Here is a 16,433-nt window from a genome sequence, read left to right as displayed (position 1 = left end):
GTAGATTCCTGGGCAGTAGCAAGGAGAACTACTTAAAGACAAATTACAGTTAAATATTAGGATTTATGAGAACCATCATTACTCTATTTCATGAGATATATTGGTATATTGAATGTATATATAATGTATATTTACCCCTTGCGCCCCTTTAAGTGGCCCCATGTGGCACAATGGAAATAAAAAAGAAAAGGTAAAACAGGCATATTATATTGGGTAACAATCGTTAGATAAATTCAACTGGAGGCTGTTGGCAGGAATTCAGAATTTTAAAACTGATTTCCTTTTTCTCTATAGTAATAAAACAGTACCTTGTAATTGATCCCAACTAAGATATAAATAATCCTTATTGGGGGCAGAACAATCCTATTGGGTTTAACTTTTTATTGATTTTTTAGAAGACTTAAGGTATGGAGATCCAAATGAAGGAAAAAGCCCTTATCCAGAATACCCTTGGTCCTGAGCATTCTAGATAATGGGTCCTATACCTGTACAGCCAGTCTCATTTTGAGGATTGGACCAATTAATATAGCCTGCATACCATATGACTTAAGGTGACCATAAACGGACAGATTTAAGCTGCTGATTCGAGTCCTCCAGACTGATTAGTTAGGTTTATCTGCCCGTTTATGGGGACCCTCAACAGGCCTACCTGACTGATTCCTGGCCAAAAATCATCCAAATGTCTATCGGGCGGGCACAATTTTCAGATCTGGGACTGCATTCGTTTATTGATCCCATCCTAGCATGTTTGGCCCTAGGGTCAAAATGATCGAATTAGCCCAATACTGGCCACCTTAAGTGGGCATATCGGGAGAAAGATCTGCTTGTTTGGCGAGGTATGGCCATGATTATAGTGGATGATTTAGCTGTATGTATACAAAGTGACTGATGCAATGTTTTAGAACATTTATTTTAAAATAGGAAAAAAAGTTTCACCTATTTGCTTTCTAATGAATATTCCCTTCTAATTTTTTGGATTTTTATAATTTTCAGCTGATTTTGGTTTGTCTAAAATTGTGGATGATCAAGTAACAATGAAGACAGTGTGCGGCACTCCAGGGTACTGCGGTAAGATCCTTTAGTGACCCATTATACCAAGGGTGCACATACGGGGGGAAGTCAACCATGTCACAGTAACAAATTAATTAGAATTATTTTGATAAAATATGTATAATCTGTATGATTGTATATCTGTATTATTGTTTTATCTCTTAAAACATTATAAGATATATTATTTTATCACCCATCCTTTAGTTAGTTATGATTAAAAAATCATGTAGTTTTTTAAGTAAGATTTTCTTAAGTAAGTGTTTGCTTACTAAAATACACTGAATAAACAGTAGAGCCACTTTAAATTTTAGCATATAAAAAAAAAGTCTATCTAAGGAACTGTTCAGACTCCATTTTTTACTGTGGTGAGCTCTAATTTTACAATTTGAAAATGTACCTCTTGGTGTACTCTAGTTATTTCTGTAGGGAACCAACAAGTAAGAGCACTTCCAGCCTCTAAAATGGCAGCTGTCAAACAGTGGTGTAACTATAGAGGTAGCAGACCAAACGGTCTAGGATCCTGGGGGGGGGGGGGGGGGGGCTGGACTGCAGGGTCTGCCTCCTCTATAAAAACCCCTTCTCCCAGCCTCTGGAGGGGAGCAGGGGACACGAGGGTCCAGTAGGCGAGCACACAGGTGGGTGCGGGTGGGTCCAGGTAGGGTGAATGTGCAAGATTCTTTGGAGATTCCGAAGTTTCTTTGCGTGGCATATAATTATGTCACTGGTCTCACAGCTAGTTATGTCACTGGTCTCACAGCTAGTTAATATCTATAAACTATATTCTATTACATAACCCTGTATTTTTTGCAGATCAAACAGCTTGACAGGATTGCTGTTTTTTTAAACTTAAATAAACCACTTTTTCTAATGATCAATAGAGATGTAGCGAACTGTTCGCCGGCGAACTAATTAGCGCGAACATCGGGTGTTCGGAAGTTCGCAAACTTTCCGCGTATGTTCGCAATTTGGGTTCGCCGCGTTTTTTTTCCGCTGCGTTTTTTCTCTGCGTTTTTTCTCGGCCTAAAAACGCCGCACAACCACACATGGCATTTTTCAGCTTAGTACTGGTGTAAGCAAATTCCGTTTCCATGGTGCTAATAGTGCGAAATAGCAAAAAACGCTGCGTATTTCCGCTAGGTCTGCCAGCTGCCTTTGCGGTTTTATGCAACGCTGTGTCAACAAAGTATTTTTCAGAGAAATTTTTGCCCTTGATCCACCTCCTGCATGCCACTGTCCAGGTTGTGGCACCCTTTAAACAACTTTAAAATCAGTTTTCTGGCCAGAAATGGCTTTTCTAGGTTTTAAAGTTCGCCTTCCCATTGAAGTCTATGGGGTTCACAAAGTTCGCAAATATTTGCGATTTTTGGCGTAAGTTCGCGAATGCTTTTTTTTTGAGGTTCGCTACATCCCTAATGATCAACAACAGAAAACAATGGTTCTGGCACACACAGAGCTAAAGCAATGGATCTGGTGTATATGACTGCATGGAAGCTTCTATCACACAACATTATCAGCCAGATGCATTTCACCCAAGAGGGGCTCACACATAGGCTTCACATTTCCAATATTAACTCCTGATCATCATTTTCAGCCGTACAAATCACATTACTTTGCCAGTGTTATCTCTTTACACAAGACAGGTTTTACTTGACGATGCTCCTTGGGGTATCTAAATAAGGATCAAGAACTACATAATATCTTAGAATGTATGTAGAAAATAATAAAAACAAACAAAGATAAATTGGCAAATTGCCTTCCTCTGTGTAATGTGAATGTACAATGTGTAGTCTTTTTTAATTGACACTTGTTTTGATAAGTAATGAGGCTTGATAATAAGATTTGCTTCGGGGTAGATCCTTATTGAAGGTCGTCATTTACAGAAACTCCCATAATTGAATCATGCAGTAATATCACATGTTTTGTACTGTGCAACCACAATTATTGCTCAGTTGGTTGATTAAATAAAACACTGCTTGGGCTCTGTTTATATAAATTGAGGTGCAGACTAATCAAGCATACATTATTTTATTACAGGGGAAAGACAGATTTAGAAATAAAGTTGCACTCCTTTAATAAATCTGTCAAGATAAATCTGAAGAGATGAAAAATGTTAACTCAAGGTTACAATGAGGAGCTATGGCTGGCTGTTATTTTAACCCCATGGAGTACAAGCACAATCTCCAAAGACAGAAAGACTACAGCGCTTGCAGTTGATGGATACTCTGAATGAGAAATAATTGAATCACTTGGGAAAAATAGCTCACTATGATGTAGGGAACATAAAATGAGATGCCTAGGACTTGTAAACAGTAAAACAACTGAAGGACAAAGCAATAGGGAAAAGTATACCACAGAGGTGGAGACTCTACACTATGAAAATAAAGGAGGTCCTTCAAACAAAGAGGACTCTCTCCTTTATTCTCAGTCTATAGGGAAGCGGATTCACAGATCTTACATCACAAGGAGAACTAGCCAGAGGCAGGGACGTTTATTTATCTTGCATTCGGCTGAAAAAAAGACTACTGAGAAGCCTTATAAATCAATATTCTTAGCAGACGAGTCTGTGACTGATACAGGAATTTTACTCATACAGCATATAATGTAAACACAAAGCACTTGGGAGACTAACCTTCAGGGGAACATGTACCTAGCATCTGCTATCTGCAATACCCCAAAATACAGATATACCAAGTGGTATGAAACAAGTACGAATGGAGGTTTTATTTGGGGGGGAGGTGACAATCCATATGTCATCTGCAAGTATTTGCAAATATGGAACCAGGACTTGCTGTTATCACAATTATAAGTAACAAATCTGGTAACTTAAAATGAACTTATTTATAATGAATTCCAATTTTCTCTGTGGGGATGAGAATTTAAGGATTTTCACAAAACAGAACAAGAAATTCATGATCTGGAAGTGCCATGTTGTATACAGATGATGGGATACCATTTCCCTGCCCTCTTTATATTTATTTCAAATTTTATTTTGTTAAATTTGCCCCTCTTTGGCTTTTTTTTAGTCTAAAGTCTAAAGTTAACCTCACAGTAAGATGCTCCCTGCCTCCCCTTACAATGTCCATATGGCCTTACAGCAGTTTTCCCCCCAGAATAGGTTATTTCAGGTACATTTTCCTGACATGCTAAAGTGTGTGAGCCGTGGGGAGTATATCCATGTGCCATCTTTCCTCTCTGCCAGATGTATTTGCTTTCTCAGCTGCCAGAAAATGTTCCCAGATCTTCAGATCTTTTGTACATGCATATTCTGCGCTATTCTTGGAGACAGTGTTATTCTCTGTCGCAGTGAGAAACTGCTGACAAACATTGCTACCCACACCGCAGCAAAGTCTGCTATTAAGCAACTGTCATATGATGTATTCCTTTAAATGTTTTATTTTCTTAGTTTCTCAATTTTTATGACAACATAGACTTATTTTGCCTCTTCATATGAGGCAGTGGCTGTACATTATACATCTGCTTCCTGGCTTGAATAATTTGTTCCTGTCAGACTAAATGCTTGTGTAATTTTGTTAAATTCATGCTAATTTAATATTTCAGCCTCCCTGTTGAATAAAACAGTGCAGTGTTGTATAGAGAGCTGGATCTGTTAATATAAAAATATCCATGATAAAATACTCAGAGCATATTTAATAAGCAGGAGGCTAATTAGAGTGTGCCTTTTGTCTTGCTGTAGCCATAGTAATAAAATGGCTATGATCAGAGATGTTAAACTGGTGGTTTCTTTACTGTTCTACATAACTCACAGCCTGGAGAGCTGAACCATTGAAGTCTGACAATCTGTAGGTTCTATGTAGGCAGCACAGTAGGGCCTAAAATATAATGGCAAAGAGTCAATGGAAAGATGCTTTAGGTGTAATATAATAACAGAAGTTAAGTTACTATTAATATACAGTTGTGCTGACATGTTTTACAGTGCTTTACAGTGATTATAGATAATACCCCATTCTCACATTCTATGGCCAATTTTATCAGGCGTTAGTTAACCTGGCTGTAGAGTTTTAGAGACCGGACAACCCAGAGAAAACTTACACAAGCACAGGGAGAAGGTACAAACTCCTTGCAGACAGTGCCCTTTCTGGAATCGAGCCAAGGACCCAAGTGCTGCTAACCACTGCACCACCATGCCAAACCATAGCAACCAATCCTCTCGTAGAGTTTACAGGTTGTACAAACAGGTTGCAATGCATGTTGATAAAAAGAATTTCAATAATATCCATCCTGAGGGCTGATTCACTAAAGTTCGATAAGTTTTATCGCATGCTTTTTTGCATAAAAATAGACATAAAAATTAACGCGCGATTCGCTACAGTATTACCGCATGCGTTAAGTCGCATATCGCATGCGTTAATTTACGCGCTACCGCATGCGCGCCGAAATAACACTAACGCATGATTCACAAACACTTAGATGCGCTAAATATCACATTAGTCTATGCGAAAATTAACACCTACTTGAGGCAGGCGGTAATTATAGAAAAGTCCAGTTCATGAGCTTTTGGCAATAAAATAAGGACTTTGCAGTGGGATTTATTCAAGTCTGTGTTGGCCCTAGAGTGATGCAGCCTCCAGTTTGCAGGGAAATGGGCATTTTCAGTACAGTAATTTTCCGAAAGTAATGGCATGTATGGCTAATATGGCATGCGTTTTTTCGCACGAGGCAAATATTTGTACGCGGGACGTTGATTAGCGCTCGTTTCGTCAAATACCGCACGAAAATAGTCTTCGCGACTAAAATAACGCAAGCAGCATTGCGCGCAAATTAACGCAAGTATGCTTTTAGTGAATCGTACGTTAAGAAGCGATAAAATTTTTAGTGCATGCTATAAATAACGCACGTTTTATCGACCTTTAGTGAATCAACCCTCTGTTTCCATTTACCTGTTTTTTAACTAGAACTTTCCAAGAATCTAATATAATGCACTCATTTTGCCCATGTGCAGTTGTCCATAGTAACGAATAAGATGTTTGTTTTTAAACAGGTGACTTATAAATGCGACCTGCTGAATGTTTGATATAGGTGACAAGTAGAAAACTTTAACACATTGCACATTTTATTAAATTTCTCGGTGCAATAATCCTTCCCCATTCAGCAGGGTTGGACAGGGCCGACGGGACACCAGGAAAAATCCCGGTGGGCCCCGGCAGCCCAGACCTGACCCTTCCACCGCTCCCCCGGCCTGACCGCTCCTGCCCTGATGCGTTAAATTTACGCGCTCGGGGGAGGACGTTGGGTGGGGGCCCTGCGAAGGGGGTAAGGGGTCCCTCTGGGTGCTATGGGCGCTGGCACCTGTAGGGCCCTTCACCCCCAAGTCCGACCCTGCCATTCAGTGTGGGAGAGGTGAATGTGCAGGAACCATGGCAGGATATAGGAAAATGCAACTTTTTTCAAGCACATCAGGCATACAGGGGCGATTCTGGACATAACCGGAAATTCGGCTCTTAAAATTACCAGGAACGGCTTTTTGCCGCCCCTGGTAACTCGCCTAATGGCAGAAGCGCCCCTGCAGGCATATTACACAACATGTTTTGATCATATTTAAAGATATAGTCCAATTAAATATGTGAAGAAGTAAGAACACATCTCTGTTTAATAAGCTGTAACAAAGTTCTGTGTATAAGAGAACTGCCCATATGCCTGGACAAAGTTTCACAAAAATTTTATTGTGCCAAATCTAAAATAGACAATAAAGTAAGGCCAAACTACATTTGATGTATAAGCACATACACTAAGCGGACACACCAATTTAATCTACACATATAAATACAACAGAAATATGGGTTTTAATATGCAGTGTAACTCTCACGGGGCCATTTACTAACTGTCAGATTCTCAGAGCTAAAATTCACAGAAAAAAAAGTCACAACTTTTCTGAGATTTACTACGCGTCAAAACAGCTAAAAATCCAAACCCAACAATTTTCCTTATAAAATCTGCCGAAGCCAATGGAATTGTTACCAAATACATGCCTAATTATTTTATTATAATGCATATTGCTAACATTCTGTGCTGCAATAATTGGTCAGAGTTTATTAGCTTTTATTGTCCTTCAAGCCCCCTAGCAAACCTATTTATATTGACTGTAAATTTGATATACAGTGGTGTGAAAAACTATTTGCCCCCTTCCTGATTTCTTATTCTTTTGCATGTTTGTCACACAAAATGTTTCTGATCATCAAACACATGTAACTATTAGTCAAAGATAACACAAGTAAACACAAAATGCAGTTTTTAAATGAGGGTTTTTATTATTTAGGGAGAAAAAAAATCCAAACCTACATGGCCCTGTGTGAAAAAGTAATTGCCCCCTGAACCTAATAACTGGTTGGGCCACCCTTAGCAGCAATAACTGCAATCAAGCGTTTGCGATAACTTGCAACGAGTCTTTTACAGCGCTCTGGAGGAATTTTGGCCCACTCATCTTTGCAGAATTGTTGTAATTCAGCTTTATTTGAGGGTTTTCTAGCATGAACCGCCTTTTTAAGGTCATGCAACAACATCTCAATAGGATTCAGGTCAGGACTTTGACTAGGCCACTCCAAAGTCTTCATTTTGTTTTTCTTCAGCCATTCAGAGGTGGATTTGCTGGTGTGTTTTGGGTCATTGTCCTCCTGCAGCACCCAAGATCGCTTCAGCTTGAGTTGACGAACAGATGGCAGGACATTCTCCTTCAGGATTTTTTGGTAGACAGTAGAATTCATGGTTCCATCTATCACAGCAAGCCTTCCAGGTCCTGAAGCAGCAAAACAACCCCAGACCATCACACTACCACCACCATATTTTACTGTTGGTATGATGTTCTTTTTCTGAAATGCTGTGTTACTTTTACACCAGATGTAACGGGACACGCACCTTCCAAAAAGTTCAACTTTTGTCTCGTCGGTCCACAAGATATTTTCCCAAAAGTCTTGGCAATCATTGAGATGTTTTTTAGCAAAATTGAGACGAGCCATAATGTTCTTTTTGCTTAAAAGTGGTTTGCGCCTTGGAAATCTGCCATGCAGGCCGTTTTTGCCCAGTCTCTTTCTTATGGTGGAGTCGTGAACACTGACCTTAATTGAGGCAAGTGAGGCCTGCAGTTCTTTAGATGTTGTCCTGGGGTCTTTTCTGGCCTCTCGGATGAGTTGTCTCTGCGCTCTTGGGGTAATTTTGGTCGGCCGGCCACTCCTGGGAAGGTTCACCACTGTTCCATGTTTTTGCCATTTGTGGATAATGGCTCTCACTGTGGTTCGCTGGAGTCCCAAAGCTTTAGAAATGGCTTTATAACCTTTACCAGACTGATAGATCTCAATTACTTTTGTTCTCATTTGTTCCTGAATTTCTTTAGATCTTGGCATGATGTCTAGCTTTTGAGGTGCTTTTGGGCTACTTCTCTGTGTCAGGTAGCTCCTATTTAAGGGATTTCTTGATTGAAACAGGTGTGGCAGTAATCAGGCCTGGGGGTGACTACAGAAATTGATATTGAAATTGAAAATTGAAATTGATAAACCACAGTTAAGTTATTTTTTAACAAGGGGGGCAATCACTTTTTCACACAGGGCCATGTAGATTTGGAGTTTTTTTTCTCCCTTAATAACGTAAACCTTCATTTAAAAACTGCATTTTGTGTTCAATTATGTTATCTTTGACTAATAGTTAACGGTTTTTGATGAGCAGAAACATTTAAGTGTGACAAACATGCAAAAGAATAAGAAATCAGGAAGGGGGCAAATAGTTTTTCACACCACTGTATGACTTGGTATTGGAAATACTGTATGCTAACAATATAATCTTAAAGCACTTTATACATAGAGATGATCATCAAAACAGAAACATTTAGTTAAGGGAAAAGGAATAAACAAGAAAGTTATAGCAAAACTGTTAAAAAGACAACGGCAAAATAAAGGGCAGAAGCCTGGCAGGAATAAATCCAGTGACCTAGAGGCTGATGAACTGATAAAGCTTTAAAGCAAAGTCACATGACATATATGAGGGAACATATTAGAGAGGAAGGCAGATTGTGTTTTCTGGAGGAGTAATTTTCAGGCTTTATAAATGAATGAAATAGAAAGAAAAAATTAAATGTTCTTTCTACTAATATATCCTGCAGTGCACTGCCATGTAATGAATGCTATGAAGGACTTCTATATTAGTAATAAGAATCAAAGTGCAGCAACACTGGCTTGGATTATTTACTTGAAATGGCTCAAATCAGTAGCTTGATAAGTAGAAGATTAATGATAAAATACAGCATCTTGTAAAAGTATCCAGACTTTGGGTTGTTTGGGATATATTTTTCTGTCATGTTGTCATTTCATTTATAATGCAATTTATTTTTTTTAACCTTTAGGCAACCCAAAAAAATGAAATATGCATTTCAGGTCAATGCCTGGCAGCAGTGGAGCAAACGTTTGTTGCGTTGCAGCAGTGGAGTCCTAGGTTCAATTACAACCAGGGCAATACCTGCAGCAAGTCTGTCCTGTATTTGGCTTAGTCCTGTGTTTGGGCCCTCACTCCAACAGTTTGTATACCTGTCCTTGTAATTTTATATAGGTCACCAGGGAACTAGGGGTAGGCAGAAGAGGTACCTGCCTAGGGCGCAACAGTAAAGAGGTGCTAGGCAGGTACCTCTGTTACCATCCCTAGTCCAGGATCTCTTACCCCCACCGCTGATTTCCAGGTTGCTCCCCCCTCTGTGCACCGTCTCTGCAGTTTAGTGCTGCACTTCGGTCTAGGGGGGGGTAAGCAATGGTGGGGGCAAGGTGCAGGGTGGCCGGCTGGGTCACCTGGGTCTCTATACAGGAGAAAGATCTGCCTGTATAGAGACCTCACCAAACGCACAGATCTTATAGTATATGGCCAGCTTTAGATTGTAAGCGAGAGGAGAGACTGATGTAAGTGATGAATAATCTCTATAAAGTATTGCAGAATATGGCGGCGACATATAAGTAAGAATAATAATGCTTTCATATTTCGAAAATTTGCAAAACAATACAAGCTTATTTTAAAATAGTGCAATGGATTCTCAACTAAATTAAGATCATGGCTCTGGCCGAATACATGCAAGTCACCATTTAATTCTCCAGTGTTTCAAAATCAGTCTGGAACAGTGCACAAAGCTGGTACATAGTTACCCAAAGACTTCAGTTTGTAATTACTGCAAAAGGTGGCTCTAAAATAATTACAGTGAACCAATTCCTACTCTCATTTAAATCCTTTGCTTCTCTAACTAACCTCATACCTACACATAGCTAAGCTATATAGCAATGGCAGATTAATATTCAATGGCAACTGCCATGTACTCTTTGACAGGATATCTGGAATATAACCTTTCCATGAAAATGGAGATGTGAATAATTTAAACAAATGACATAAGGGCTTCAGACAGATAACTACTGAGAATAAGATGAGAAAAAATAAGTAGAATAAACCAAAAAAGAAAAGAGAGAGAGTGAGTGAATTTCAAAGACTGAACTGGTGATGCTGATCTGTGAAGGCACCCATTCAGTCCAGCCTTGGATCCAGCTTTGGATCTGCAGAAAAAGCAGAAAAAGTAATAGGGATTGGTTTGGCTGCATCATATATCCTATCTCACTAGAACCAGAACCAGAAGGTGGGGAACAAAGACAAAATCAATGTTACTCCCACCAGCCCACCCTTCATGAATACAATGCTCTTAACTGTCAACAGTGCTGTATTCATGGGGGGGGGGGTAGGTCTTTGCACTTCACTTTGGAGCACAAAAACCTGTAGCACTGGTTCTAAGTGCAGGGTGCATAAAACAAGGCTGTGCCTGTTGTGTACTTTTTTGCACTTTGCCCTGTACTTTGTAAATGAGCCTAACAGTGCTTTTCTGAGAAGTCATGAAGAATAATTCACCATGTTTTTGCCCTGCATTTTGTTTCTCAGAATTCTTGCTCCAATTGGGCTGAAAATCATTTATCCAGTAAGTGTTTTATCTCAAAGGATGAGATACTGAGAAAAAGGGTACTACCTAAACATAGGTGGAAGGGCTATGCTGCATGGTCTATAATGATATATCTACATACAGATATTAATACCTTCATAAGTCTATAGTTGTAAAGAAAATTAATATTTTTGTTATTTTATTCTAGCACCTGAAATTCTAAGGGGATGTGCCTATGGGCCAGAAGTGGACATGTGGTCTGTAGGAATCATTACCTATATACTGTGAGTAAACAAAGATGTAGCTACAAATATAACACCTCTTTCTCTTGATTATTTATGGAGACTCTGTTTAGATCATTTATTAGAATTCTCCATTACACTAAAATTTAATTTAGTTAGGCATCCGATAACATGCTTGGTATGTGGGTTTAGAAGTTGAGTCTTGGTGATTTCTAAAAGAACTCATAATATTTTGTGCATATTTTAGTGTTCAGCCATGCATGCTGAGGTGCAAGTATCTTTGTAAAAGGTGTTTAATGATGAACAATATAGTTGCTGAATTTACATTTAATGAGCCCTACAGTGTTCCATTACAACCTGTTTTCTGTACCTCACTACAGCGCAAGGCAGTGTTATCCCAGTTTTATACCCTCTTGCCCTTGAGTAAAGCTCATATTGCAAGAATATAATTAGTGAGGCTAACCTCAACTGATAGTACAGTAGTGACCCAGATTGCATGACAGACTTTGCCCGGGTGCTGCCATTGCACTGGGCTCAGTTGTTGCAGCTGCTTTACAAATTATCTCCATTGTGTTCACCTGTTACTTTACTTTCACTCCGTTTCACCATATTCCTTGACCTTCTTACACTACACATTCCTTTCCTGCACTTGCCTTGTGGTTTGAGCAGTTGGAGATGGTAAGCCCAATGACCTATATTATTTGTGGTATAGCGTTCCTTCAATAGGACTGTGATACAACGATAGACTTTGTTTGACTTGATTCTTTAACCTATTAACATTTTCAAACTATTCAGCGTAATATTTTTGAGAAACATTGCTACAAAATAATGTATAAATTAGCCAAAGACATTTGCATTAAGAATTGAATATCAATACCCTCAATCTGATTAAATCATTTTCACGTTTCTTTAGGGCGTTATCATATCTAATGTATATATTGCACCAAATTGTTTAAAATATATTGCGTTGCTTTAGCTGCTGCTTTTATTTTAGCCCTTCACTAAGGATAGATGTTCTTTTACGTATCTCTTATAGTTTCACTGGGATCATTCAGTGTGATCTTTTACCTCGGAAAATAGCCAGTCTGTACTCCAAAGATGTACAGTATTCTGCCTTGATAAAAACAATGGCATATGGCAGATTAATCCTTTGTTTAGACTCCTGTCTGCTTTACTGTCACTGGAGGTTTGCATCTGATGAATGTATTTACAACAATCTGTTTCGGTAACTGTTCTTATTTACCATTTTAATAGATGGACATTATTTTAGATTTTATTTTGCAATGTTTCTATATATGACATAACTAACAGTACTTTGATATTAGATTGTAAACAATTTAGGGAATGTGGAAACCCCCTATAAAAATGTGACTATATAAAAAGTACCTGAACATTTTTATGGCAAAATTGCGTAATTATAAATCAAGTGCTTCTGTACAAGCCTCAGTTGCTTTTTGTATTATAAGGCATAAATGCTCTATTGCTACAGCTATGAGATCCCTCTTCTGGAAACCCATTATCCAGAAAGTTTTGAATTACAGGAGGGCCAACAATATAGAAATTAATTGTATTTGACCTATAGAGTCCCTTTTAAGCAAACAATTCTAATTTTCCAAAATTATTTCCTTTTTCTCTGTAATAATAAAACTGTACCTTGTACTTGATGGTAACTAAGCTGCATGGATCCATATTGCAAAAAATCCTATTGGAGATCCAAATTACAGAAAGAACCCTTATCCAGAAAACTCCAGGTCCCAAGCATTCTGAATAATAAATTCCATACCTGTACATGGAAACAGTTTATTATTGAGCAACTCCTCCCACAATAGCGTTTAAATTTTTTTTCCCTTTATTATGTCACCAGCAGATTCAAGCCTGTTCTTGGTCAGTAAAATGGCTACACGCTCTAGAGAGTCTTTAAAAAAATGTAAACCATAAAAACATTTTTTAGTGGAAATGTACCCATTGAAACTATTTAATATAAAGTTATATTATTTTTTTTACTTTTCAAAATGGTTTGATTTTTGGTGTTGTCTTATCTGGCAACTTAATGCTCAGTAGAAGGCCGTTATAATGAACAGGGACCCTTTTATTCATAGTACTGTAAAAAGCACTTTGCACCCCTCACTCACTATTAAAGGAACAGTAACACCAAAAAAATATATATATTTTAAAGAAATTAAACTATAATGTACTGCTGCCCTGCACTGGTAAAAGTTTTGTGTTTGCTTCAGAAACATTACTAGAGTTTATATAAACCCTGGTGTGTAGCCATGGGGGCAGCCATTTAAAAGAAGAAAAGGCACAGGTTATATAGCAGCTAACAGATACACCCTGTAGAATACAATGGTGTCTTATCTGTTATCTGCTATGTAACCTGTGCCTTTTCTCCTTTTTTCCAACTTGAATGGCTGCCCCCATGGCTACACAGCAGCTTATTTATATAAACTATAGTAATGTTCCTGAAGCAAACACCCCAGTTTTACCAGTGCAGGGCCACAGTACATTATATTTCAATTACTTTAGAACACTTTCAATTTTTGGTGTTACTGTTCCTTTAACCTAAGACACTAGATTATTGGTGTTAAACTATACAGGACCATGGCACAAATCATTTTACCAAAATAAATTGTTGCACTTTGCACTGAGTCAACAGTTAGCTAAATAAGGCCTCTTCTCTTTTTAGTTTCTCTTTTAATTTAGGTAATAGGCCAAAGTCAAATATATTTTCTTGCATTTTCTTAACACAGACTTTGTGGTTTCGAGCCTTTCTATGATGAGCGAGGAGACCAGTACATGTTCAAGAGAATTCTTAACTGTGATTATGACTTTGTCTCCCCCTGGTGGGATGATGTGTCTTTAAATGCCAAGGACTTGGTGAGTACAATAATGTCTATTTGTGTTCTGAGTTTATCGGATTACCTTGAAAACGCTCTCTCAGTTAAAGTGAACACTTATTGGTTCAATACTATGTCTTTATTTAAAACAAGCTTTTCCTTGCTTATCCTCGTGCTAATGCATTAAAGGAAAGGTCACCTTTCTGAGAACTACTCTTAATTATAAGATTATTTTAAGGACCGACTGAACAGTGATACAAATGTGAAATAAATTCACTTTATCTAGAGTTCCTTTGGTATTGTAAAAGAAAAGCCAATGAAGTGGTTCCAGCCATTCCTAATTCTAATAACCACACTTTCTATGTTAATATATCCTACTGTTGTTGGTAAATATTTAGGAGACCCTCATTCAAAGATGGACCATTTGTCTGTGGTGGGAAACTGTCTCAATGTTAGATCAATTGCCCCAATTTAAACATTGGCCTGAGGCAGGGTGAGGTAAGAGCAATATCTGGTATTGCAGTAAAAGATTGATAAAAGTGTCAAAATGTCATGTTACACACATAGCTGGAAGAGATAAGGCTGTGCGATGCCTAGCAGATCACCCCCTCCATGATTGCGTGTCAGATTAGCTACTGCTAATGTCTAGAAAAACACAAGACCACCGTTATTTTGAAGCCTCTCGTATCACAACCTGCTTTCACTAGACTTGTATTTTGTTTGCATAATAAATAACTCAGCAATTCTGAAAAATACTTGTGTTCGAGTCTCGTTTTATGGCAAGTTGCTTTGGGTTACAAAATTACCAACACTTTATCACGATTTTACCTGCTTTGAGTACATATCAACTATACTGTTTTTTTCTATATAGAGTCAACAAAAGATATTTTTGTTTTATAACGTTTCTTTAGTATAGTGAAATCAACCAAACTGCCCAACTACATGAGCTCTAAGTAGGGCCAGTTTGATTAAACCGTAAGGTCTATTAAACTCAATATCATGGGGCTGGCTCTGTTTTAAAGAAAACCTGAAATTTTACAGTGCAGTTTCTCTGTCCTAAGTGTACATAATGCTAACAGGTACCTTGAATTGCACTAGGCACTAAGTCTGTACAGGAAGAATGCTCAGGAATTAGGGGCCCATAGCCCTTTATGCAGGGGTGATTCTGTCCCCCATGCTGCCATGAGGTGGCAATGGGTTGATGAAACCAGCTCAACTACATTTAAAAGAAAAATACATATATTTATCTGGTTATGTTAGTGATTTGCATGTGATTACCCTGAGAGCCTATAGACAGGAATGAGATTGTTGTGCATGTTGTGGTTATTGGTGCACATGTTTGGATAGTACTATAGCTGTCAGTCAGAATTGCATTGCAACAACAGATGTTCATGGTATTCAATAGACCTAAAGCCAATATGGCATTAGTCTGAACTTGTTATGTGCTAGCCATATGGCATTTGTATTCCTTTTTTTTATATATTGTACTTGGTGTAGTGCCAGTGCTATACAGATGGCTGCTAATGAAATCATGTAATGTTATATTTACACTTTTCTCGCAATATTTCCAAAATATTTCAAAATATTCAAATATATTACATATATTCAAAATATTTCAGTATTTTTATCATTATTAGTGATGAGCAAAATTTTCAACATTGGTGAATTTTTTCATAAAAAAAAATTTTTTTTGCTGCAACCAAAATTCGCCAAGCATCAAAAAAGTATACTGGCTTTTAGCATCACAACATGTCTTTTCTTATTATATGTATAAATGTACAATTTTCAATGTTTTTCAATGCCTTTATGTATGATGTTATATAAGGTTAATTATTTTGCTATTTATAAGTCTATTTTGTCTTATTGCTAAAACTTACATTTTTGAAAATTTGTTAATAGGTTAAGAAATTAATTGTATTTGATCCAAAAAAGCGTCTTACCACACAGCAAGCGTTACAGCACCCCTGGGTGACAGGAAAAGCAGCTAACTTTGCCCACATGGACAATGCTCAAAAGAAGCTTCAAGAATTCAATGCCCGGCGCAAACTGAAAGTATGTACTAAATGAGTTACTATATCTTAATTAGGGTATGTCCTAGGAATAAGGCCAATTGTGTGTGTTGGACCTCAATTTGAACTGGCATTTATAGCCCAGCATTTTGCTCTATCCCCCATATGTAATGAAATGCACTAAGTTTGCCCATGAGCAGTAACCCATAGCAACCAATAAGATGTTTGCTTTTAAATAGGTGGCCAGTGAATGCTACCTGCTAATTAATTTCTATAGGTTACTGCTCATGGGCAAACTTAGGGGTCGATTCAATAAAGTCCGAATTATTTCCCAAGGAAAGTCTCCCATAGGGCTCAATGGCACTCTGCAGCTCCAACCTGGCCCAAGGAA

General features: G+C 38.1%; 1 protein-coding gene across 2 annotated transcripts in view; it reads left to right on the top strand.

The window, feature by feature from the left end:
* camk4 (calcium/calmodulin-dependent protein kinase IV) overlaps positions 1 to 16,433 on the top strand; it is a 79,832-nt gene that overhangs the window by 58,212 nt on the left and 5,187 nt on the right. For both annotated transcript variants that reach the window (XM_031893228.1, XM_002943312.5), the window contains 4 exons: positions 994 to 1,068; positions 11,163 to 11,238; positions 13,947 to 14,073; positions 15,933 to 16,085. In XM_031893228.1, coding sequence (XP_031749088.1) covers positions 994 to 1,068; positions 11,163 to 11,238; positions 13,947 to 14,073; positions 15,933 to 16,085 — 431 coding nt within the window. The remainder of the gene's footprint in view (positions 1 to 993; positions 1,069 to 11,162; positions 11,239 to 13,946; positions 14,074 to 15,932; positions 16,086 to 16,433) is intronic.

Source organism: Xenopus tropicalis, chromosome 1, assembly GCF_000004195.4.
Source record: "Xenopus tropicalis strain Nigerian chromosome 1, UCB_Xtro_10.0, whole genome shotgun sequence".
Taxonomy (NCBI): domain Eukaryota; kingdom Metazoa; phylum Chordata; class Amphibia; order Anura; family Pipidae; genus Xenopus; species Xenopus tropicalis.
Note: the sequence above shows the minus strand (reverse complement) of the source record. Positions and strands in the feature narration are given on the sequence as shown.